General features: G+C 44.1%; 1 protein-coding gene across 1 annotated transcript in view; it reads right to left on the reverse strand.

Moving 5' to 3' along the window:
- rin2a (Ras and Rab interactor 2a) overlaps positions 1-24774 on the reverse strand; it is a 77632-nt gene extending 52858 nt beyond the window's left edge. The window contains exons 1-2 of the mRNA XM_056291700.1: positions 24654-24774; positions 1744-1850 (exon numbers count right to left, since the gene is read on the reverse strand). Of these exons, the coding sequence (XP_056147675.1) occupies positions 1744-1850; positions 24654-24672 (126 nt within the window). The 5' untranslated portion in view covers positions 24673-24774. The remainder of the gene's footprint in view (positions 1-1743; positions 1851-24653) is intronic.
- Positions 24775-25055: the final 281 nt, after the last annotated feature.

The raw sequence follows: 25055 nt of genomic DNA on the forward strand, positions 1-25055 counted from the left end.
CCAGGCTATGCGATGTGTCAGGCTATGCGATGTGCCAGGCTATGCGATGTGCCAGGCTATGCGATGTGCCAGGCTATGCGATGTGCCAGGCTATGCGATGTGTCAGGCTATGCGATGTGTCAGGCTATGCGATGTGCCAGGCTATGCGATGTGCCAGGCTATGCGATGTGTCAGGCTATGCGATGTGCCAGGCTATGCGATGTGTCAGGCTATGCGATGCTGTTAATATTCGTCTTGGTGCCTGTAACATTACCTCTGATGATGTATAAGGCCTGTATGATTAAACTGTGGTGCATTCAAGCAAGTATAGTTGCAATGGCCTATTTTGGCTAACATATGTGTTTTAGAACCTATTAAGTATGATTGGTCTTGGACGGGCAAGGCCCACCTGATTTTCTGTGCCCACCCACACTGTGATTTCTACCTACGCCACAGCATATTACTTATCATTTAGGGAGCCGCTGCTAGATATCACACCATCTTGGTTTTTAATCAGGATGTTTCGTTTATTATCCTGCGAGATCTGTGAATTATATTTCAACTAAAAAAAAAACAGCCTGTCAAATCAGCCCCAGCAGTTTTCCCAGGAATCATTTCTCCAGATCAGATGAACTTTGTCCACATTAACACCCCTTTTATCTCTCTTCTATCCCTCATACCCATCACTCCATATACACACTGCAGGGGCTATGGGTGGTGGTGGTACAAGTAGTAATAACAGTAGTAGCAGTAGCAGCAGTAGTAGTAGAAGTAGTAGTAGTAGTAGCAGCAGTAGTAGTAGTAGTCGAAGTAGCATCAGCAGTAGTAGTAGTAGTAGTAGTAGAAGTGGCAAAAATAGTAATGGTGGAAGCAGTAGTAAAAGTAATAGTATGTATATTTATGTGTGTATGCATGACTGCGTGCGTATGCCCGTGTGTGTGTGTGTGTGTGTGTGTGTGTGTGTGTGTGTGTGTGTGTGTGTATACTGACAGTTCTGGTGCTGAAAGAGACTGAGGTTTCGTGTACTAAAACAGTCAGTTAGCAGACAGGAAGGCGGCTACTACTACTACTAATAATGATGATGATGATAATAATAATATTAATAATAATTATAGCAAATCCTGATGAAGGCTTACTTTACAATTAAAGGTAACAGGGAACGCATGGGAAGGCAGACAAATCTAGAAAGGCTAAAAAAAGATGTTTTCAGATTTACTCAGTCCTCTGGTTTGGTTGCGTCATTGTGTTGAGGTGTGGCTGTGCTGACACTGTTGTGTTTATGGCAGTTCTGTAATTAGTACAGATAACAGCAATCGCACACTCTCCACCCATCTAAAACCAAATACTGATGGCCAGCACTCGCCTTTAAACGATGTCACATCAAATCTACTGAGAAGACACTCCTCTGAACAAGTAACGCTATCACCAAATACCACCATATCTCTGCCTGAACACCTCAATAATGATACTTTAAAAAAAAGAAGCTGGTTAAGTCTTTATAAAGTATGCATAAAAAGATAACAAACATTACAAAACGTCTACACACGCAAGTTCGGCAGGAATCTTCTAAAGGAGAATTTAAATCTGCCTTCCACCTTCTCATTTACATCATCATTATTCCACAAACTTTATTACTTTTCCACAAAAATTTCTTTATTGTGATGTTACTTTTATCATCTCATAACCTCTTCAAATATTTACTTTCATTTTCTCTTACCATCTATGCAGACATAAGAGGTTTAAGTTTCTGGTTTTGACACTTACCTTGAAGAAGCTGCCTTTCCTCTCCTGCTGACTGGGTTTGCTGGTTGTACTGGCAGACATGGCATCTGTCTGTCTTTCTCCGTCTGTCTCCCCTTCACATGGAGTGTCTGTGAGGCACCAGAGCACAGTTCATAAATTGGAGTAATTACACTGAGAGAAAAGGCAGTTGAAATCCAGAGTTCACACCATTTTTTCACCAATGCTTTTTTCCATTACTTCTCCATGACTTTTTCCATGACCAGAGAGCTGCCACCAAAAAGGAGTGGTTTAATGCAACACTATATGATGTGAGCATCAGTCTATTTCAAGTACTATACATGAGTCTCTCTACGCTCAACAACCCTTGCAAGTCATATGTTGACCTTGTCTATTTGAAGACACTGACTGTTGCACTAGCTAGCTAACTGACAGCAAAGCTAGCAAGCGGAGACACAAGTTAGCATACTGAGACACACAACAGGCATATTAAAGCACCACCACAATGGTTCAATCTGCTGTTATTTCTATTTTTTTAATCAGTCAGTCAATTTTTTTTAACCCCCTTTTCTCCTCAGTTGTACCCGGGCAATTACTCCACTCTTCCGAGCTGTCTGCCAAGCCGGGGAGGGCTGCAGACTACCACATGCCTCCTCCCATACATATGGAGTCGCCAGATGCTTCTTTTCACCTGACAGTGAGGAGTTTCGCCGCGGGGGCATAGCGCTTGGGAGGATCACGCTATTCCCCCTAGTTCCCCCTTCCCCTCGAACAGGTGCCCGAACCGACCAGAGGAGGCACTAGTGCAGCGACCAGAACACACACCTACATCCGGCTTCCCACCCGCAGACACAGCCAATTGTGTCTGTAGGGATGCCTGACCAAGCCGGAGGTAACACGGGGATTTGAACTGGCGAGCCCCGTGTTGGTAGGCAACGGAATAGACTGCTATGCTACCCGGACGCCCGGTCAGTCAATCTTTAACAGATTTAATGATGCATTCTTTATCCATTAAAGTGGCTAGCACCGATTTTAATTTAGGAAATGTTCATAGCATTTGGTCAGACTCTTTCTACATCCTGACAGCTACCATGTAGGTAGACGCAGGGAGAAATAAAGCCGGCGTCTGTGGCCACCCTACTGCTGTAAACAGAGACACATTTTCTCTCGAGAGTTCATTGCAAGCCGGCGTCTCCATTGGTCCCCATTCACGAGGCTCTTAGGCAGAAGTGAGGGGGCAGAGTCTTTTGCAGGATGTTTTCAAAGTATAGCTAGATCTTCCTCCCAAGATCTCTAAACCCCACTTTTAGTTTACTCACACTAACTCTGAGGGAAACATCTGTGAGTTTTCTGTGGCGTTTTTTTATATCCATCAACGAAGTCAGAGACTTTTGACAGATTAGACGGATTAGAAAATAAAAAATAAAATGCTGTTGAAAAATTCGGACTTGGTGAGTAAAGGTCTTCTGATAACCACCGTCACTGCATTTATGAGAAGAGGGCAGCCCAATCTACCTCACATGAGCAGACAAAAAGAAAGAAAATACAGCTATTAGTTGTATACAGTACTGTATACATACAGGATACAGTATGTTGTACTGCATGTACACAGTGGGACTGTTTCTCTGTCAGGATGGTGTACTGTGCTGAACAAGTTAAGGACAGATTTGAAAACAGCAAAACCAGAATGAACAGAACATAAATCACTGTTCATCTGCCCTCTTCACAGCGCTCTAATGACTTCTATCTCTTCAAACACTCGAAGCGGAGCCTCCTCCCTGCTCCTCCTCTCTTCACACTCCACCCACCACAAGAAAAACAATCAACCGGAGAGCCTCCTGGCTACAAATACTCTCTCTCTTTCTCTCTCTCTCACACACACACACACACACACAGATAGACAACAAATGATTGGCATGCACATGTTACGAACATTGTGTTAAAGACACACAAATACACACACACACACACACACACACACACACACACACACACACACAGATAGACAACAAATGATTGGCATGCACATGTTACGAACATTGTGTTAAAGACACACAAATACACACACACACACACACACACACACACACACACACACACACTTGATCCAGATGTTGGTCTGTCCTGTTAGACCAGAACTGCTTGATCTGAGCCAGCTGGGTCAGAACACTCAACCCCACCCAGCACCACTCCGACATCTACCCGCCTAAACCTCTAGACCCCACCCCATCTCTATCCTCAAATCCCCACAATTCACTCACACACACACACACACCCCACTCCACCCCTGTCTATAAAGGCCTGGCAAAAATGAGGAAGTTTGTGGAAAAATAAACATCCTAAAGTTCCTCTTACTAGAAACCTCCAACTTCCTTCAAGGACACTGGCTGGGATGCAGACCAGTGACTCCTGTCAGCAACAACACAGAGGATGTATATGATGGGCACAACTAACCACTATTTACATATCAATTAATCGACTGGGGGTATGAATGTTTGAATATGAATTCAAATATTTATTCAGCGAAGCAGAGTCATAAGTTTTTCTAACACATACAGCTTCAGTTAAATTCATTTGGTTTTGCTTTTTTTTATTGCAGTTTTCACATTACACTGCAGATATGAGGGAAGCCTTATAAATATCTTAACATAGAATTACAATATCAATAATATTAATAATTTTGTGATTTTTTTTAAATCGCAATATTTTGTTGTAACATCAAATTGGGGGTATATGCCAATTCCAACTATTTTTTTTCTTTCTATTAATCATGTGGTCTGTAAAAGACACAATGATAGAAAAATTAAGTGGCATTGATCCAGGAAAGTGTATTGAATTGGGTGGGGACTGGAATTGTTACACTGACATTACTTTAGATAGGACTGGAGAGGACCCACACCATAAGTCATCCTCTGTTTTGTCCCATGTCTTAAAGAAAACTGATTTGGTTGATATGTAGGAGGATGAAACACCCTTCAGTTAGACAGTACACCTGGGTCAAAATATCAGATGGCAGTTAGATTAGACAGGTTTTATGTATCTTGTTGTTTTGCCGCTCGAGTTGTTAACTGTCAGATCCATCATGTCACTTTTACAGACCATCATTTAGTTTTAATGGAGCTGATTTTATCTCCCACTAGAAAAAAAAAAAAAAAAAATTGGCATTTTAATGTTAAATTATTACATGATCTTATTTGTGAAAATTTCAAATTATTTTGGGATTATTGGGAGATCTAAGAAAGACAATTTTATTTCTCTTACTCAGAGGTGGGAGGAAAGAAAGGCCCAAATTAGAGTGCTTTGTGAGCAATACGCATACAATTCCACAACTAACATTAAGAGAGCTGTAAAAGAGTTTGAAGAAGAGACCTGGAAGATGTCTCTGTCTCGCAAATTGATCAGCAGAATAATGATCTGTTACCCTGTAAAAGACAACAGCTGAACTCCTTCCTGCAAGAGAGAGCTAGAGTCCAGGACATGGATACACCAACCACATTCTTCTATAATTTAGAAAAGTCAGTTGTTAAAAAAAAATGTGGTATGTCTTTGTCTCGCTGATGGAAAGGTGACCACAGATTCAGCTGGGATGAGGAAACATGCAGTGGACTTCTACACAGACTTGTTCAGGGCAGACAGCTGTGATGCAGACTCTGCTGCAGAGCTTCTACATGGTCTTCTTCAGTGGAGTCCAGAAGTCCAGTCCAGTCCAGTCCAGTCCAGAAGAACAGGATATATTGAGCTTGGACACGACTCTGGGTGAACTCACTGCTGCTGTGTCTCAGATGGCATCAGGCAAGACTCCAGGAATAGATGGCTTACCATATGACTTTTTTTAAACACTTCTGGAGTTTTGGGGGACAGGACCTTCTAGACATTTTTAAAGAGTGTTTTAAAAAAGGTATACGTCCAGCTCCCTGTAGTGTGCAGTTCTCCCTCTGCTCCCTAAGAAGGGAGATTTAGTCCTTTTAAAAAAAAAGTGGAGACCAGTAGCTCTTTTATGCCCAGACTATAAAATTCTCTCCAAAGTTTTATCAAACAGACTGAAAATATTTATTGAGCTGTTGATTGGTGCAGATCAATATTATTGTGTTCCAGACAGGTCTATGCTGGATAATTAATTTTTAATGAGAGATGTGTTTGTTATCTGTAAATTACGTTATATAAATGTTGGTATTATATCTATTGACCAAGAGGGGGCTTTTAACCGTGTAGATCATGGTTTTCTTTTCTCTACCTTGCAGGCTTTTGATGTTGGGGAGGGGTTCCTGTCCTGGGTAAAGTTGTTGTATGGTGGTGCTTGTTGTGTAGTGAAGGTGGGCGGAGTGTTAAGCTGTCCTGTGCCAGTTAGGAGAGGGATCAGGCAGGGCTGCCCCAGCTATTAAGCCTCTCCTGTGCAGGTTGAGGAGCAGGCTGAGGGGTCCTCTCTGCCAGAGCTACCTCAAAACACTCCTGTTGTTCTATCTACATATTCTGATGATGTTAGTGTTTTTCCAGAGAGAGGGAGATGTCCAGGAATTAAAAGAAAGCATAGTCTTATATGAAAAGGCTTCTTCATCCAAGGTTAACTGGGGAGAAAGTGGGGCTTGTTTGGTGGGTCAGTGGAGCTTTAGGGAGTACTCCTGGTCTTCCTGGGAACCTTAGGTGGGGAGAATTAGGTATTTAAGTCCTAGCAGTATACTTAGGAAGTGAGGACATTCAGAAGCTGAACTGGGGGGGGAGTTCTGGAAAAGGCGGAAGCCAAGTTGTCTAAATGGAAATGGTTGCTACTCCAGCTGTCCTACAGGGGAACAGCGCTGATAATAAATAACCTGGTCACCTCATCTCTATGGCACAGACTCATTGCTTTATTGTCCCCGCCAGGCCTTATGGAATTGATGCAGAGGCTCTGGGTGAATTTTTTCTGGTCTGTTCAACACTGGCTGAGGGCATCAGTCCTGCATCTCCCTGTGGCAGAGGGAGGACAAGGACTTATAGACATTCTATCCAGAACTGTGGCCTTCAGACTACAGACGGTACAGAGGCTGCTGTGTGGCTGCAGCCACTGCTGGTTGGCTCCTGCTTGGCTGCTTCTTAGGAAAGCTGGCTGGACTTGGATTGAATAAACAACTTTTTCTGCTGAGATCATCTGAAGCTGACCTAACTACACTTACACACAACTCGGTGGTTGATACCTGGCAGATGCTGAAGGTCACACAGACTCCTGACCCTAGACCAGGAATGTAGCTTTTTGAGGAGCCACTGTTTTATGATGACTTCCTTATGAATATCATCTTTTCTTCTGCTACAGTAAGGACTAAGTTTGTCGAGGCTGGCATCACTAAACTGGGCCATCTAACAAAAACATCAACGGAAACACTAAGTGGTATCAATAACATCAGGTTCTCCAGAATGCTGAGGAGGGTTATGGAGGAAGTCTTGAAGTTCCTGTCTGGGCCACTGAGAGCGTTTGCCAAAAATTGTGCTCTAGCTGACCAATGGAATGATGACAATGAGTACATTTTTCCCTCCCTGATCATCAGTCCTGCTGTTAAGGAGTGACGAGGGAAGAGCAGACTGCTTCATTCCCTGAAAACACTAGTGCTAGATAGTTTCAGCTCTTGTGGGAAGAACCAGCTTTATCACAGTTGTGTGAAGGTGCTCAACCCTCGCTCTCTGGCTTGAAGTCAAGCAGTTGATGTGGACTGAGGTTTTTGCTTCAGACTGTAACCCTAAAGGCAGGCGGAGGGTCCTGTATAAACCTCCTGTTGAGAAAGGGATGGCTGACCTCCAGTGGAGGATTATACATGGCGCAATAACCACAAACAGACACAGCACTCACCTGGATCCAAGCACTGGGGAAGAATGTCTTTTCTGTGCACAAAGGGAAACATTACAGCATTTAGTGGTCTCTTGTCTTAGATTAGTGGGCTTATTTAGAGTACTGCTACAATGGGTGGAAGCTTTGGGGGGGGGGGGATTCTCTGTCCCCTTGTTTGTTTTTGGGCCTAAATACACAGCAAGAAAACGACTGCTTCTGGTCCTAGTCAATTTTTTGTTTGGAACTCCCAAGCTAGCAACCTGGAAGACCAGGAAGAATAAGATGTTAGGTCAGGGCTGGACTGATGTGGTGCAGAGTCTGAGGGGTCTGGTGGCAGCTCATCTGAGGATAGAGCACACTTTCTACACCCTGACCAGTAATCTGGACTCTTTCAGGGCTCTGTGGGGGATCAGTCAGGTTTTATGTTTACTGAGGGAAGATGGTTAACTTGTTCTTCATTTTTAATTTATTGTGATGTGTGTGTGTGTGTGTGTGTGTGTGTGTGTGTGTGTGTGTGTGTGTGTGTGTGTGTGTGTGTGTGTGTGTGTGTGAGACAGGGAAGTTTTTTTGTGTAAATGATTTGATGGAGCCACAGTAATGATGCCTGAGAATTTATGTTGTTTGTTTACCAGTTTATATTGAAATGGGATGGAAAATCTTTATAATGTGGTGTAAATAAAAGTTACTTTAGAAGTCAAAAAGCCTCTCTCTGTTGCTCTCAGGGTGGGGTACAGCCATCGTAGTGGAGCAGCCCCTCCATCCATCTTGTCAAAACAAAACAGACGGCGAGGACTCTGCGGGGTTGTTTTGGCTGTGTGTGTGTGTGTGTGTGTGTGTGTGTGTGTGTGTGTGCGCGCGCACACGCTTTTAGTCCAAACAAAGTCAACCCTGAGCTGCCAGCTCGTTGGCAGTTAATATGCAAAACAGCTCTCAGGCATGCCAACAAGAACACTGCAGACATATAAAAAAATTCCTAAATCAAAATTGAGGTTAGTGGGGGTGTCTGAATGGCGTAGTGTCTATTCCATTGCCTACCAACACGGGGATCGCCTGTTCGAATCCCTCTGTTACCTCCAGCTTGGTTGGGCGTCCCTACAGACATAATTGGCTGTGTCTGCGGGTGGGAAGCCGGATGTGGGTATGTGTCCTGGTCACTGCATTAGCGCCGCCTCTGGTCAGTCGGGGTGCCTGTTCGGGGGGGGAGGGGAACTATGTTCTCCTGGCAAAACTCCTCACTGTCAGGTGAAAAGAAGCGGCTGGCGACTCCACATGTATCGGAGGCAGCATGTGGTAGTCTGCGGTCCTCCCCGGATCAGCAGAGGGGGTGGAGCAGCGACCAGGAAGGCTCGGAAAAATGGGGTAATTGGCCGGATACAATTGGGAAGAAAAACGGGGAAAATTCCACAAAAAAAAAAATTATTTTTTTTTTGAGGTTATTTCTCAGATACAGGATTTTCAGATTCGATGCACCCCACTGGTTCAGAGATAAGGAGAGTGTTGAGCCGACTGTGATACCTCTGCTTCATATTTCACAGAACATGAATGGCTGCAAATACTCCACTTTATAGTTCTGCTTGGCAGGAAAGTCTTTATGGAACTCAAACAGATTATCACCCTGGCAAAATCAGAGCAAAGGTACTTCATGAATGAGGGTCAATGGGCAGCTTTCACAAAATCGCAAACCATCACAATTTCAGGGAATCGTCTTTCAATATTTTCCAATTTCAATAGAGGCTATGTCCAAACTAGATAGAAGTGTATCAAATGCAGCGGACATATGTTTTTTGATACTGGATCTTCATTCTGTTCTTCTATGATTGACATCATCACCTCACACTTGTATTGAAAGGTTGGTTTTGATCATGTCCTGTTCAACCAACACAGCCAATCGGCGTTGTTTAGCCTCACAACTGTGGAGGCTAGCTTCTAAAAAAAAAAGTACAAGGTGCACCTTATGCATTTAACACCTCCCAAAAATAACAAAAAGACAGTTGTAGAGTGACATAAAGTAAGTTTTTTCCCATGTAGTCATTGTCTCAGCCCTATCTAACCCATTCATTTTGGATGCTGTTGACATTTGCTAGATGTATAGAGGACGCTCACAAATGAAGGAACAATGGAGGAGAATGGCAAAGGTGACTTATCCAGGTAAACCATCTTTAATTAGAAGCGTAAAAAAAGACAAAAGCCTCTTTAGATACAAACCGCAGAGACTACAATTCCCAAGTTTACTCAAGTTTTGGCTCTGTGGCGACAGGCATGGGCGCAAGTCCATGAATACTGGGATGGCATCCAGCGCTTTACCTGTGCCCCCATCCATAGGGGTAGTGGTTGTGTCAGAAAGGGCATCTTACGTAAAATTTTGTGCCAAATCAATATGTGGATTGACCAGACCATACCAGATCGGTTGAGGCACCATACCAGATCGGTTGAGGCCCGGGTTAACAATGGCCGACATTGGTGCTGTGCCCTCACAGGGTACCGATGGAAACTGTAAAATCCGCTATGGTGACCCCTAAGAAATGTTGGATAAGCCGAAAGAAGAAGAAGAAGAAGACAAAGATGAAGAAGAAGACAACGAAGAAGAAGAAGACGATGACTCAAGTTTTGGCTCCATCGGTCTTGAGTGGTCTAGACTTAGACTTAGTCTGGACTTGGTCTTGTCTTGGGTAGTCTCGACTACAAGACTAGCGTCAACGCAGTCTGATGCGCCCATTAACCATTTTCGGCCATTGTACTTTAAAACACATCTTTATTGTGTGACCAGTGAATGTTCAGGTAGTGTGATAGGGGAGCCTGTTGGAAATGACAGACCAATCAATACATCAATACAGAAACCAACACATTTAGCCTCTTTAAGAGCAACACACATCCTAAGAGGGAGATGTGTGTTGTATTATCACCAACATTCAAACACACACACCCACACACACATCCGGTGGGGCTGATATGTACATTACGGTAAGTGATTATTAGTCATATCATATTAGTCACGTCATAAAAGGGGATGTAGCAGTAACGTTTACAAATTGCTTAACTGCTTCATTCATGCAATGCAAGAAACCATTTTGTGTGTGTGTGTGTGTGTGTGATTGAGTTGCCAAGTGGGAAAGGCAGCACCAGTTATAATGACATCATATTTAGACTGGCAGCTTATCTTCTCACGCCACGTTCTGAGAAACCGCCTCCTTTCGAAACATCCATGAAACATGAAGTCTCTTGTTGACATATTGGAGGACCCAACAGTGTTACACTTTAGAATTCTTCTTTTTCTTTACTTTATTTTTCCCCTCTCGTGTTATGGTTTTCTTTTTGATCATTACTATTATGATACAACTGTGAAAACTACATTTCTGTCTTAGTATTTGTCAAAAATGAGAAACTCGCTTATCCAACAGACTTGAGTCGGAGGTGACAGTGAACAGGAACAGTAATCCAGTCAGTGATAGGGAGGTTTCGAATGGGTTTTTACATATGATTTTTTAACTAGAGTGTGTCTTTCAAATTAGATTTAAAGACCTGCACTTATAAATGCTTTTTCAACCATTAAATGACAGCAAACCCATAAAAAGGTACAAGCATTTAGGTGCTCTTTAAAAACATGACCCCAGCCATGACCTTAGAGACCCGGTAACAAGTCCCCATAATATATTGTAGTGTTCACTGTTATTAAAGAACACACACCGACATAACTTACATCTGATCGTTGTATTTATTCTTGGTTGTTGTCAGCCACAGCCACGCCACACAGACCACCATTAATCTTTTCTTGTCCAACTCACAAGTCGCCCCCTCCTGCACAAGGTCACATGCCCCCCTAACCTTTGACCCAGCAACAGTGCACCCCCCCCCACAGAACTACAAAACATCTCCCAACCAAACTGTGCACAATTAATACCTATAACCCATGGTGAACCTGAACACACTACATTACCCATCCTTTTTAAAGTCCTTGACCACAAGGACAAAGTCTCTAAATCTCAGCGGAGTTCTCCGCCACTTCCTCAGTTGCCCTGTGGGCATTCTGTTCCCTGGTCAGTCCTCCCCTGGCTCTGGTCTGGGTTGCCCAGCCCCCAAAGAAGGTGAGCTGGGCACTGGGGAAGCAGATTGGGTCCCACTTATTGTGTCATCCAGGCTAGCTGCTACAACCCCCCCCCTTCCACAGACGTCATGGCAGGACACAAGGGTGTTCCCCCTCCCCTCCATCACTTGAAGCATAGCAGAGCCTCTGTATGGCACCAGCCGGTCACGGTACAGCGCCACTTTACGGCCCCGCAGAGGCAACTGTACCTGATAGACAACCTCTCCTAGCCACTCCAAGACTAAGCAGAGCCCAACTCAGTGGCTGTCCAGTTTAGGGCACCTGCCCTTCTTTTGGGTCGGGGTGTAGACCCAGACTAGCTTCCTTGCTGCAATGTGTCGCCCCCTGGCACAGAGGTCATACTTCTTTTTCTGCTGCACCCCTGCACTCTGCATCTGCCTCTGGGCATATGCATGTGCGGTGTCCAAATGATCCTGAAGCTGCCTGGTGTAGATCGGGCCTGCAGTGGCAGAGGATACATCTGGTGCCCGTTCGAAGGCCAGCACCGCAGGGGTCCTCATTTCCCTGCCCAACATGAGGAAGGCCGGTGTGCATGAAGTTGAGTCCTGTACTGCAGAGCGTCACGCCATGAGGACAAGGGGTAACTGCATATCCCAGTCGAGCTGATGAGTGGATGTTAGGATGGATAACTGTTCTGCTAGGGTGCGGTTAAACCGCTCCACTAACTCATCGCTCTGGAGGTGGAGGGCTGTTATGTGAGTCTTAGTGATGCCCAACCACTCACACATGATGGAGAAAACCTTGGATTCAAAATTTCTCCGCTGGTCACTACAGTTGGACTCCGGGACCCCCAGCCTGCTTAACATTCCCTCAGTCAGGGCATTAATGATGGTCTCAGTCTCCTGGTCCGGCAGGGCATAGGCCTCCAGCCATTTAGTTAAGTCCACATTTAGTTTCGTCCACAGCAGTGAGTATGAAGCGGTTCCCCTGTGCTGTGCGAGGGAATGGCCCCACAATGTCAACAATTACCTGTTGCATGGGCTCCCCCACTGCTGTAACTCAGCCCTCAACTGGCCCTGTGGCCCTTTGCAAGCTGTGCAGAGGTTGCAGCACCTGCAAAAGTCCTCAACGTCCCTCCTCAGTCGTCCCCAATAGAAGGCTTGATGCAGCCAGCGGCGTGTCTTCGTCAATCCAAAGTGACCCAAGCCTGCAGAGCCATGCATGGCTAGCTCCACCCAGGCTCATTGGAGGATCTCATCATCTAGCAGCTGCATAGTCTTGAACTTGGCCCACAACCCTTTTGTCCATGGAGAAAGACTTGTCACCTCCTCTCACAGCAGTCACTGCTGCACACCCACCCACAGCATCACAGGCTGCAGGTCCAGGTCCTGTCTCTTTTCTGTGGACCAGTCTGTAACATCCATCACCTGCAACTTTCTAATCACCAGTATAGCCACCCCGCACACTTCTGTCCTGCTCATCTGCCCCCAGGACCAGCTCATCTTCCCTGGCTTCTCTTCAGTCACAATACCGGCAGCCCTATGAGCTGCATGGCCGACAAGACTGCGCATCTGCGTTGCCATGCCGTTCTCCTGTATGGTGAACTCCTGTAAGGTGAACTCATAGCAGTGCAACTCCTCCAACCAATGAGCAAACTGCCCCTCTGGCTCCTTGAATGTCATTAGCCACTGCAAAGAGACATGTTCAGTGCATATGTTGAAAGACCAGCCACACAAAAGTCTCAGATGGCAAAGACTACGGCCAGCATCTCTCTGCGAAAGACACAATACTGCTGTTCGGCTTTGCTCAGTGCTTTGCTGTAACAGGCCAAACTTTCTTTCCATCTGGCCACACCTGTGACCGGACCGCGCCTACCCCCTCCCCACTCGCATCCATGTCCAGGACGAAGGGTAAATAGGGTACAGGGGGCACTAGGATGGGCATGCTTGTCAGGGCCTGCTGCAGTGTGCAAAAAGCCATTTTGCAGTCCTCTGACCAGAGGAATTGCTGGTCTTTCTGTGATAACTTGTACAAGGGGGCTGCGATGCACGAAAAGCCCTGCACAAACTTCCTGTAGAAGGCCAACCCTCAAAAAAAAAAAACAAAAAAAAAAAAAAAAAACAAACAAAAATAGAAAACAGCTCCCAATCCAACTATGCACAACTAATACCTATACCCCATGCTATAATATCATATTAAGGAACATCCTGTTTATGAATATGGAACAGGCCCACACATAAGGTCATCTCGCAAAGCTTGTGTTTCATTAATGACTATGAGTCAAAGGTCATGAAAGATGGGGCCCGACCCACCTCAGAAAAAGCAATTCTGGATCCTGGCTGTGAACATGGACCTCTTGACCTCTGACCTAATTCACCATCCCTCAGATTTTTCCTTTGTCCCTCTGGGATTGCCTGTGGGCAGATGACAGCACTAGGCACTAAATAACTGTTTAGGTCCTGGATGTGTGTCAAGGGCTTTCCATCCCTCCCTACATCAGCTTGCACTAGAAGAGAGTTGGATGACATGGAAAACCAAGCACACACACACACACACACACTCACACACACACACATATATAGCTTTGCTGACTAGAGAAAACACAAACAACCACACACACACGTGCACACATACCTCACATCTGATGACTTTACCAGCTACCAAAGCATACACAAGTACATGCTACTTACTACTTATTACACACACACACACACACACACACACACATGCTTGCTTGCTTCCTGGTAGTCCATCGAGTCCAGTGATGACATCCCTCCTCGTTGACGGTGCGTTCTTTGATGACCGTAGAATTCAATTCTTGATCCAAAAGTTTTATTGCATGTTGGGCATATGAAGTCTGAGTTAGTGGGGGCAGGCATGGTTGTGTGTCTCCTTAATCTTTTCTGTTGTTTTTTTTTCCACATTCCTCTCCATTTTCAGCTGTTCTAAACCTCTGAGGCAGATCTCCCACCAGTTGGAACAGTTGATGGCAGCTTGCTCCAGTCTCTATTGTTACCTCTGGCTCGGTCGGGCTTCCCTAAAGACACAATTGGCCGTGTCTGCGGGTGGGAAGCCAGATGTAGGTATGTGTCCTGGTGGCTGCACTAGCGCCTCCTCTGGACGATCGGGGGAATAGTCTGATCGTCCCATGCGCTACGTCCCCCTGGTGAAACTCCTCATTGTCAGGGGAAAAGAAGCGGCTTGAGACGCCACACGTATCGGAGGAGGCATGTGGTAGTCTGCAGCCCTCCCTGGATCGGCAGAGGATGTGCAGCAGTGACCGGGACAGCTCAGAGAGTGGGGTAATTGGCCAAATGTAAATGGCGAGGACAAAAATGGGGGAAATTTTCAACAAAAAACCCCCCAAAAAAATGCCAAACTACAGTTCCTTGAATGGCCACTTGAGGCTGGCTCCAAAAGCGAGTCAATTCCCATAGACCAATGTTAAAATGCCCAACTTTACAGCAGAAATAAACATGTTTACGGACTGATATAGCTATAGCTAACTTATATTAAGGCTTAAAAGTTATGCATAATTAAGGGCGTAGCCACTTTGAGTGACAGGTAGGTACGGATCTGACCGAAATGTGTATGTAAATTTAAATAGCAGTAAACTTATTTTTGGGTCTTGTCCGGTTGATAATCTATCCATGTAAAAAAAAAAGGGTTTTTTTTTCAGCGAGTCTCTTAGTTACACTAATATTGTTCATGTGAAGCAGCCATTTTGAGTTGGTATTGTCCTAGCGTGCGATAAATTTGGAATGTGACTTCACACGGTGTGAGTTCTTGATCTACTCGCCCTACCGGATGTGCTTGGGGTCCTGCGACTACAGATGACATCACTACTTCACACATTATGATTGGGTAGGGGCTTGGGTAGGGGATAGTTCAGTTTAGGGACAGCGGGATACAGTAGATTGACGTTAGACGCAGCTCAGGCCTTTGGCCCTCGCACACAGTCGCTCGTCCAGATCCTGAGCCTGCAGCCTCGCTCCTTAAATGCAGCTCGGGCCTTTGGCCCTCGCACCTTTACTAACCAACTCTATGTCAACATGGATTGTAAAAAACACACAGCTAAATAACTATAGGCTAGCTAGCAACATAATCCGTGACGTCATGTAGTCAAAGGACCCCGAGTCGATATTGTACCCGAGCAGAAATGGAACCCACACTGGCGGAGCCAGTGCAGTCAGGTTGCCGGTGAGGTTGTGGGCGAGCAGTGTCCTAGGTTTTTCAGTCAGATCCATCCCTCACTCCTCCCCAGCTCCACCCTCTCATCCAAATATAGTCACATCTAGTTTCAAAAAAACCAAGATGGCGACAGGAAAATGCCAAACTCGAGGCTTCAAAACAGTAGTCCACAAACCAACGGGTGATGTCATGGTGTCTATGTCCATTATTTTATACAGTCTATGTTTTACATTTTCGTTGGATAAATGGATAATAATAAATGGATTCTTTCAGCAGTGTTGCTAGGGCCAGGCCATTCAAGTCACCCAGTGTTAACATGTCTCTGACTGGTTCCTGTAAGTCACACAGTCGTGTCATTCATTCCTCTGTGCTGCTGTGTCAATCTGTTCCCTCAATGAGAGAGCGGGATGTTTGTGGATTTAAGGCGAAGGGTGGAGACGCTTTCTATTTCTGTCGTCACTTAAATTCCCTATTCCTACCTTGCTGATATTACATCTGGGATGACCATAATGGAGGATCAACGTTATGGAGACAAACTGGAATTAGTAGTTTCATTGGGGGAGCTGATGCAGATTTAGTCTCTCAATTAGAGTACTTTTCATTATTTAGGTTTCTTCTTGGCACCAATTTAAAGTGTCACAAAATATAATTTCGTTGTGCAAGTACAATGACTATGAATGTATTAAAATTAACTGACGTGAATTGAATTGATTATCGATTAATCTAAAACATTCTGACAGAAACTTAGGAGTCACCTTTGATGCAGACCTCATCATTGATTTTCTGCTGCAAAGAGTAGAAAAGTCGTATTTCGTCGCGTCATAAACCATCTCCACAACCCTTTGTTCGGCTATCTGGAGAAAATCACCCAAACGTTCATACCTTCCAAAAAACACTTGGTACTTCTGGCAGGTAGGTGGCGAGTATTGGGCCAGATGTCCTACTTGCCAAAAGGAATGCGAAGCGGTGTCGTGGCCTCTTGTTTCCTGATGTAGTGATTGCCGCGGGTCCATCAGGACCTTAGCATATGGCCGCTCCTACGCAAATGTGTCCGCAGCAGCACCTTCTTGTGGTACCTCCTGTTTTCACAAAGTCTGCTGCGGGGGCAACTGGGTTCCCGGCGGTATAACCAGGTGGGTTTATTGGATTCATTAGCCTTGGTTGGCAGCCAATCTAGAAGGACAACTCTGACTTCAAACCCGGGTAGATGAAGCTCATTAGCCTTGTCAGGCAATCATCTAGGAGAAGGAAAACTCCTGATTTAAAGCCTCCGCTGCCTTGCGGGTATACTCGTCCATGGGATAGGCTTCGGGAAGAAATCCTGAGGAAAAATTTGCATCTGTCTCCATTGCCAGTCGTCTCGCCTAGTCTTGCCACTGGTGGTAAGTATGTGGTCTCGGATGAGAGAGTGGGGCTGATGATGCGCAACTCTTCCTCACTTTAATCATCGTGCAGTCATCCATCACAGGATGACAAGATGGTCCTCGTCGCTGCGACGGATGAATAATAACACTTCTGGCAAAACCATAAGTCTCTCCATCACCTCCTGCCTCCTCTAACCTGATAAGACTGTAAGACATTAACACGATTTATTACTTAACCGGGTACCTGTTCGCTTTAAAACTGACTTAAAAAATTTCTCTGATCCCTTTCAAACTACAGAAAGGTTTGACCCTCAGTTATCTGACATTTTAACTCAATATGATTCACAGTATAACTCTCCTTACAGTAGTAAGGAGCGAGGCTGCAGGCTCAGGATCTGGACGAGCGACTGTGTGCGAGGGCCAAAGGCCTGAGCTGCGTCTAACGTCAATCTACTGTATCCCGCTGTCCCTAAACTGAACTATCCCCTACCCAAGCCCCTACCCAATCATAATGTGTGAAGTAGTGATGTCATCTGTAATCGCAGGACCCCAAGCACATCCGGTAGGGCGAGTAGATCAAGAACTCACACCGTGTGAAGTCACATTCCAATGTACATTGAAGTACATTAACGGCATTAACAGAATAAACAGATGACAGTGATGGTGACCAACCATACTTTTTTTAGAAACACTTTTAACATGTTTCTTCGTGTGTGCTCTTCTGTCATTCTCTTTTATTTTTCTGTCCCTAAGACCTTCAATGCACTGTCATGCTATTTTATCTAGTTTTTGTCATTGTCATTTTGTCCTTGTCTTTTTTCTTTTACCAATTTTTGTGTACAAGTGTCTTATTTTATTCTTATACCAATTGAAAAAAAACAATAAACAGACTAAATAAAACATTACATGTAGCCTAAAGGTTAATCCACGACCAAGTGGTCTTCTATAGAAAAATCATGACAAACATAGAGGCGAAGAAACACCCAACGCAGTGGATATTATTTACATACAATAAGCCTTGAAAATAATCATTGCCAATTTTTACCAGACTTCTTTCTGTATATTTTGCTTGCGAGCATTAGCTATCATTAGCCTAAAAAGGCTTCATGAAGTGCCTTTGTAAAAGAACAGGAACAAGTCTGCTATTCAGAAATAACGGACCACAGAATGATCTAACTGCCTAATCAGAAATCAGTATTCAACACAGCTATGTAATAATACATTATATTACATTATAATATTACATTGCTTGTGATTATTCCTAAATGTAGAATTAAGGCCAAAGCACAAAGGCCAACTGACAATTAGTCCAGCTCTGTTGCAAAATGTTTAAGTTAAAAAAAAAATTCTTCCTATAATTCCTCCATTATAGCTGTTATAATGATTCATCAAATGTTTGCTGTACGACATGAATACCCAAACTGGGATGTGTACAGATTCCTACTACTTTCTTGTACACAATTGTCCTGCATTAAAGGACACCGTTAGTCTAATTCATACTGGCTGCCTTCCAAGTCACTTTCCACAATCTTGTCAGCGGAAGATGATTTGGGCTTTACGCGTTCTGTCTCTTCTGTATTGAAGAGTGACACCGGTGGAGTTTTTCAGAATTGAATCTGTGTGACTGCACACATCACTCTTCCAGCATACTGCATGGCGCCTCCTAGTGGCGTTACAACAGACCTACAGAAACACTCACTACTGTATCACTAATGGACAAAAAGGACGTCTCCGTGAATGCTAGGTAATGAAATCACAGAAAGGTGAATCAGTTCATCTGGACACAATGTTTATTGGGAGAAACGTTTCATCACTCATCTAAGTGACCTCTTCAGTCTAAACTGACTGCAGGTATCACAACCCTTATAAACAATAAAGTGGCATAATGACCGAAAACGAAGCTCGATTTCATATGCAAATTGCCGTGACCATTAACTAGAGTTACAATGGCAATGTGTTCTATTCACAGAGGATTAGGGAATAGTTGCAATCACAGCATTGTAAAATGGTGACAGATGTACTCTAAGCCCCTCCCACCCCCCCACCCCCGGTTCAGTGAACGGCCCGTAAAATGGCAGACTACAGGAACCACCTGAGATTCAGCCTCAGGTGAAGACAGAGCGGGATTATACCTAAGAGCCTGCAAATGAAATCTTGGGTCAAGGCCCACCAAGCTAACAAGCTCCTCCAGAAGGCACAGAACCAGCTGTTGAATGAACAGGTGAGACAAACTAATTTTATCATTGATGTTTTGAAAGCCAAAGAGGAACGGATCCAACAGAGACTTACGTCATGTCTAGAAGAGACCACTTTCCAATATGTGATTGAGTTCATGGAGAAGGTTCATCTAGCACAACATGGAAAATCGAAAACCAGGCAGCAAAAGTTCAACTTACTTGCTGCATGCCAGAGACATCGGCAGACAATGGACAGCGCACTCAATGGCAGACAGAGAGATGGACACCAGATACATGCTGATGATGTGGACAAGTGGGTGAAGAATCTGTCCGATAGACAACTCAACCAGGCAGAGAAAGACATCCTTGGTAAGGGGCTGAATTTTGCTGTCATGCCGAGGCAAATCCTACTAGTGGAAATGATCATAGCCACAGAATTGGCGATCCATAAAAACAACATCACGGACCCAGAAGCAGAGCAACAGTGGACGAAGGTTTCAGCCTACATCAGCAATTCAAAGGCGCCGTCATCCAACATCAGTAGAGACGAGAGGAATGCTCTCATGACTCTCAGTAAGGACAATAACATCATCATCCTTCCGGTGGACAAAGGTAGGTGCACTGTTGCATTAAACCAGACAGACAATCAAGAGAACGTTACGACTTTCCTTAGTGACACGAATACTTATGAACCCCTGAAACGAGATCAAGGCAGTGGTTACAAGAAAAAGGTGACAGATTGTCTGAAGGTGTTCGAACAGGTCAATGCTACTGACAAAATTTTAAACCATAGATTATACCCAGAGTAAGCTACACCTAGTCTGTATGGTTTACCTAAGATACATAAACAGGATGTGCCACTACGGCCTATTGTTTGTATGGTTAACTCAGTGACCTATAACATCTCTAATATTCTGATCTATACTTAACCCGTTGGTAGGCAGTAATGACCATCACATTCAGAACACTATAGATTTTGGGGATAAGGTGAGGGACACCATTATGGAGGCGGATGAAACAATGGTCTCGTATGATGTATCTCTCTTCACATGCGTTCCTGTTGATGAAGCAGTAGAGGTGGTCTCTATGAAATTGCAGGACGACCCCACTCTTAGCAATAGGACCACCCTTAACACTGACAAAGTGTGTCTGCTCCTGAAGCTGTGGCTTCAGTCCATTTACTTCACATACAGGGGGCAGTACTATAAGCAGAGAGGTATGGGTGTGCTATGGGTTCCCCAGTCTCACCTGTAGTGGCCAACCCGTACATGGAGAAAGTGGAAAAGAGGGCTCTGATGTCCTATCCAGGGGCACCACCTAGCTATTGGTTCAGATTTGTGGACGACAGCTGGGATAAAATTAAATCTCAGGTCATACCACATTTCACCAACCACATTAACTCAGAAAAGAGTCAGCCCCTCTCCAGCAATTTGGTACCAGAGCCCATGCTATGTGTGGAGGTGAGCCCAACTTTATCTAGTTGGTGCTGCTCCACCTCCAGCACCAGCTCAGGCTCCTTCCCTGCCAGAGAAAGATTGAATTATGAATTAGAATCATAATTACAGTGGAAAACTCTGAGCTTCATAAATCTCCAAGGAATACAACCAAAGCCAAATTCAGACATACTATCTCATTTTGTCATGAATCCCCCAGCATCATCTCAAGGACCTGGTGCAGTCTCCGGACCACAGCTTAAGAACCTTTGGCCTAGCTTCTCCAGTCAAACTCTTAATGAGGTCCTTGGGTCTGTCTCTTTACAGTGTATGAACCCACAGATGAAGTCTAAAGAGTTCATTTACAACTTGCCATCAGACCCGCTAGCAGAGCACTGGACTGGATTCCAGCTAAACAGATCTATTAAGGCCATTAGAGAAGTGTGAGTAGTCCTCTTCATCCACCATGGTAAAACATGGTAAAACTTGGGGTTGTCCACAGTTTACCTGGTGTGACTGTTCACTGGTTATTGCAGAAGAATGAGATGTACCATCACATACAAAATTCATTATAATTCATTATTATAGATGATACTTGGTGTAATGTTGCAGTCTTGGAATCGTTTTGAGCCATTCACTTCTTCAAACTCAACACTACCTGCCTTCCTCTTCCTCATTTGGCTGCTATGATGAAGATGGAAAACACTATGCACCCTATTTTTCCTGGAGAAGTCCTACAAGACACCAACCATTCACATCAAATACTACTAAAGTCAGCGGATATTAATCGATAAGCTATTGTTTTAAATATGGCAGCAATACTAAATATCAAAAAAGAAATTTGAGTGCAAACCAAGATTTTAAAGTAAAATTTTCCTTAAATTGTCCTTATTGAAATACTGAATTCCTCACTGACATTCAGTGAGGAATTCATACTGAAATCTATAATCCATACAGGATTTCAGCTCATGCTTATAGAAATTACACATGAAATAAAGACACAATCCAATGTCCCAACGATAAATAATGGAATGAGAACAGAAACCTCTTAACAGCACTTTAAACAGCACAATTTTGTGCATTCAGCATACTCTACATATTTACACAGACTAATCTTCACCATAATATGCAATACCAGTTAAAAAAAATCAACTATAAAAGAATGAGTTGTTTTGTGGTATTTTTCATGGTATTTAATACGACTTAGTACCATGATATTTCATGTGGTATGGTTGATGGTATAATTGTGGTTTTTTTTTTTTAATCAACCTACTTCAGTGAGGTTATCATTTACAAGTGTAAAGGACAGCCTATGTCAGTGCTTATTCTTGATTTCACCATTTAGAAGAAGGGTATTTAAATGCTGTTTTCACCAACCTGGTCAGGCAGAGTAAGGGCAGCTTTTCTCCATGCCAGGATTTGAGACCAGTTTCAGTACCACAGTTTTCTGACAGTTTTTGGAGCCAATCTGATATCTACTGCTACTTTAAATATGTAGTTTGTTCAAACATAACTGGAAATACTATTATTATCCAGAGTCTATACGAATGCCCAGAGACAAAAAGATTTGAGGAACTCCTCCTCTGAGACAGAAACCTCTGGGAAGACACTTCCTGTCTCAAAGCCACTTCTCATTATTCTGTCTCAAGGACTGTGTATTGCCAAGAATATGGTGACATGATTCACATCACAATGCCAAGTGTGATGATTTGCGGTATATCATGATACTACAAATACTGCAATAAATTGTAATACTTTGTCAACATTTTGGAAAAAATGCCACAAAGACAACAGCTCAAATTGCATCAAATCAGAGTAATCAGAATCATAGCTGGTGTCACTGACGTCTGCTCTTGTCGTGGTTCAGCCCTGTTACAATACTGCACCTGCCGCCTAGTGGTCAGAGATGAAACTACACAATGAAGTAGCGACGCTTCCACGTCTCTCTGTGTCATCTTAAGAATCGATGTTGTGTTTTTGAAAATTGATACAATTGTGTGAATTATAATGAGGCGATCTCATCTTTATAATATTTTCGTCCACCCCTAATTCTCTCCTCCATCATAACTCCGTCAGACACCACTGAGCAAATGGATGTGGTTTACCAACAAACTACTTACAATGTATAATAATCGCCTGCCCGGCCATTGCACACTTGCTGAATTCCTGACCAGTGACTCAGGTTTGAGGTGGCCTGACAACACCGCTCTCTTTTGCCCGTGATGCTGAGCGCTAAGCACATTAGCAGATTTCTGAGAAGATTGGAAAACCAGGTTCCTGGCAGCTACTGGAAAATACTTTTGCCCCCCCTTTTTTTTCATGCTTCCTCCCAGAGTAAGGAGCGTTGAAGTTAGATGTGAGAGAACGGTGGTTTTAGTTTTAGAGTTTTGCCTTGATAATCCCACCAACAAGTCAGTTCAATAGAGGGATTGATTGCAACCTAAACAGCAGTACAATGGCCAACAGGACTCACTGGCCTGTGAGCTGCAGCCTTTCAGGGATCAGAAGAGACTTTCCTCCTCCATCACACAGACAGTGACTGAAGCTACAAGACACCATTGCACCATTTTGTAGACAAGCGAAATTCCAGACAAAGGATGAACTACCACACGGCTTTTATCACAACTGCTTCAGGCCATGAGTGATTTTTGGACGTGCCCAATAACTTTTATGGTCTATAAGTGGGTTGTTATGGTTCATCTCTTTTGATTAGATAGATAGATAGATAGATAGATAGATAGATAGATAGATAGATAGATAGATAGATAGATAGATAGATAGATAGATAGACAGATAGACAGACAGACAGACAGACAGACAGACAGACAGACAGGACAATTTATTGTCCTACTGGAGGAAAGCTGTTGCCATGGCCTGTGCATCGAAATGCAGTTTCACCTCCAAACAAAATACAAGTTCACCTTCGTACATAGGTACATACACACATACCTCCAACTATACATTTAGAAGCGTTTGCACAGGTAGTACCACATACTGCCTATTTATATGCAGTATGTGGTAGTACAAATGTACAAGACTTTTTAACAGGGCATGGGTACACAGAGACTACTACCCACTTTACCTAAGAGGGGACAAAACTTCTGCAAAAGCAGGCTTTAAAGTGTTTAAAGTGCTAACTATATTTTGCTTTTCCAGCCTGGAAGCAGTTAAGATTCACATCCATATTCAGTCACAATCCAGCACAATTTGGTGACTACATGAAATGCACTTAATCCCAGAGTTCAAGTGACTTCCAAAAAACTACTGTAAACAATATAGGAGTTGCCATATTTTTTTAAAGTAATGACTGGTTGAGTAAATGGATATGATCGAGTTGGACGTACCTAGGGACAACAATGTGGAATAGATGTGCAAGTTGTGTTAGAAACTGCTTTGACTTAGACAACTGAGACACAACGTGCATTCAAATAACCATTTCAAATCGACGTACATGACCCGCATTCATCGGGAACAATGTTTGTCTGCTGGAATTTGTTTTCAACTACCGTGGACCAACAGGTGGTGGGAGCCTGAACGACGCGTCCTGCAAGATTCCTTCACTACAATTCACTGGTCGTGATACAAACGGTGGCCCCGCGCCGCCTTTCCTCTGCACGACAATAACAAATCGCTACTTCTCCTCTTCAGACGTCGTTCGAGGCGGATACATCGGCGAGAGCCTTCGCGCGGCCGTCAATCCAAACTGTCAAAACAAAAGAAAACTCGACTCCCGACTCGGGGTGACTTGCTGGCTCAGGCCCGACGGCCGCATGGAAACGGGATCGAATCCTACACGGAACATTTACACACGTCTCTTTTCTTTTTTTTACCCTGTGTTTCCTCTCTGTCTCGACTATCCCGAACAATGAAAATAGTGAAAAATGACGGATATAAATATAAGAAGAAAAGAAGAAAGAAAACAAGGCTTACCTACTCCAGAGTTTAACATTGGACTCCACGGCTGCAACGGGATTCCGCTCCGCTGCTCCGCTGACGTACTGAGCCGGTAAAAAACATCCTAACACCCCGACGACGTGGCTTTGTTTCTCTTTATCTGCTCTGAAACGACTATCGTGACTTCTTTTTTCTCTTTTTTTTCGAGAGAGGAAAAACAGCTGAACAGAGTTTGTCAGACACCGGCTCCGTTCACACTCCTCCTCCTCCTCCTCCTCCACTTCTCCGCCTTGTCCCACCTCGACTCTTCGCCTTCCAGCCTTCACCCACGGCGCATGCGCAAAACTCCGCCGCGGCCCTTCACTAACACTCGAGGGCCACTTGAAGAAGACACAACAGTCGCTTATGGGAGGCTTTTAAAGGAGAAGGCGAGGCAAA

This window comes from Lampris incognitus, chromosome 13 (assembly GCF_029633865.1).
Source record: "Lampris incognitus isolate fLamInc1 chromosome 13, fLamInc1.hap2, whole genome shotgun sequence".
In the NCBI taxonomy this organism is placed as follows: Eukaryota; Metazoa; Chordata; class Actinopteri; order Lampriformes; family Lampridae; genus Lampris; species Lampris incognitus.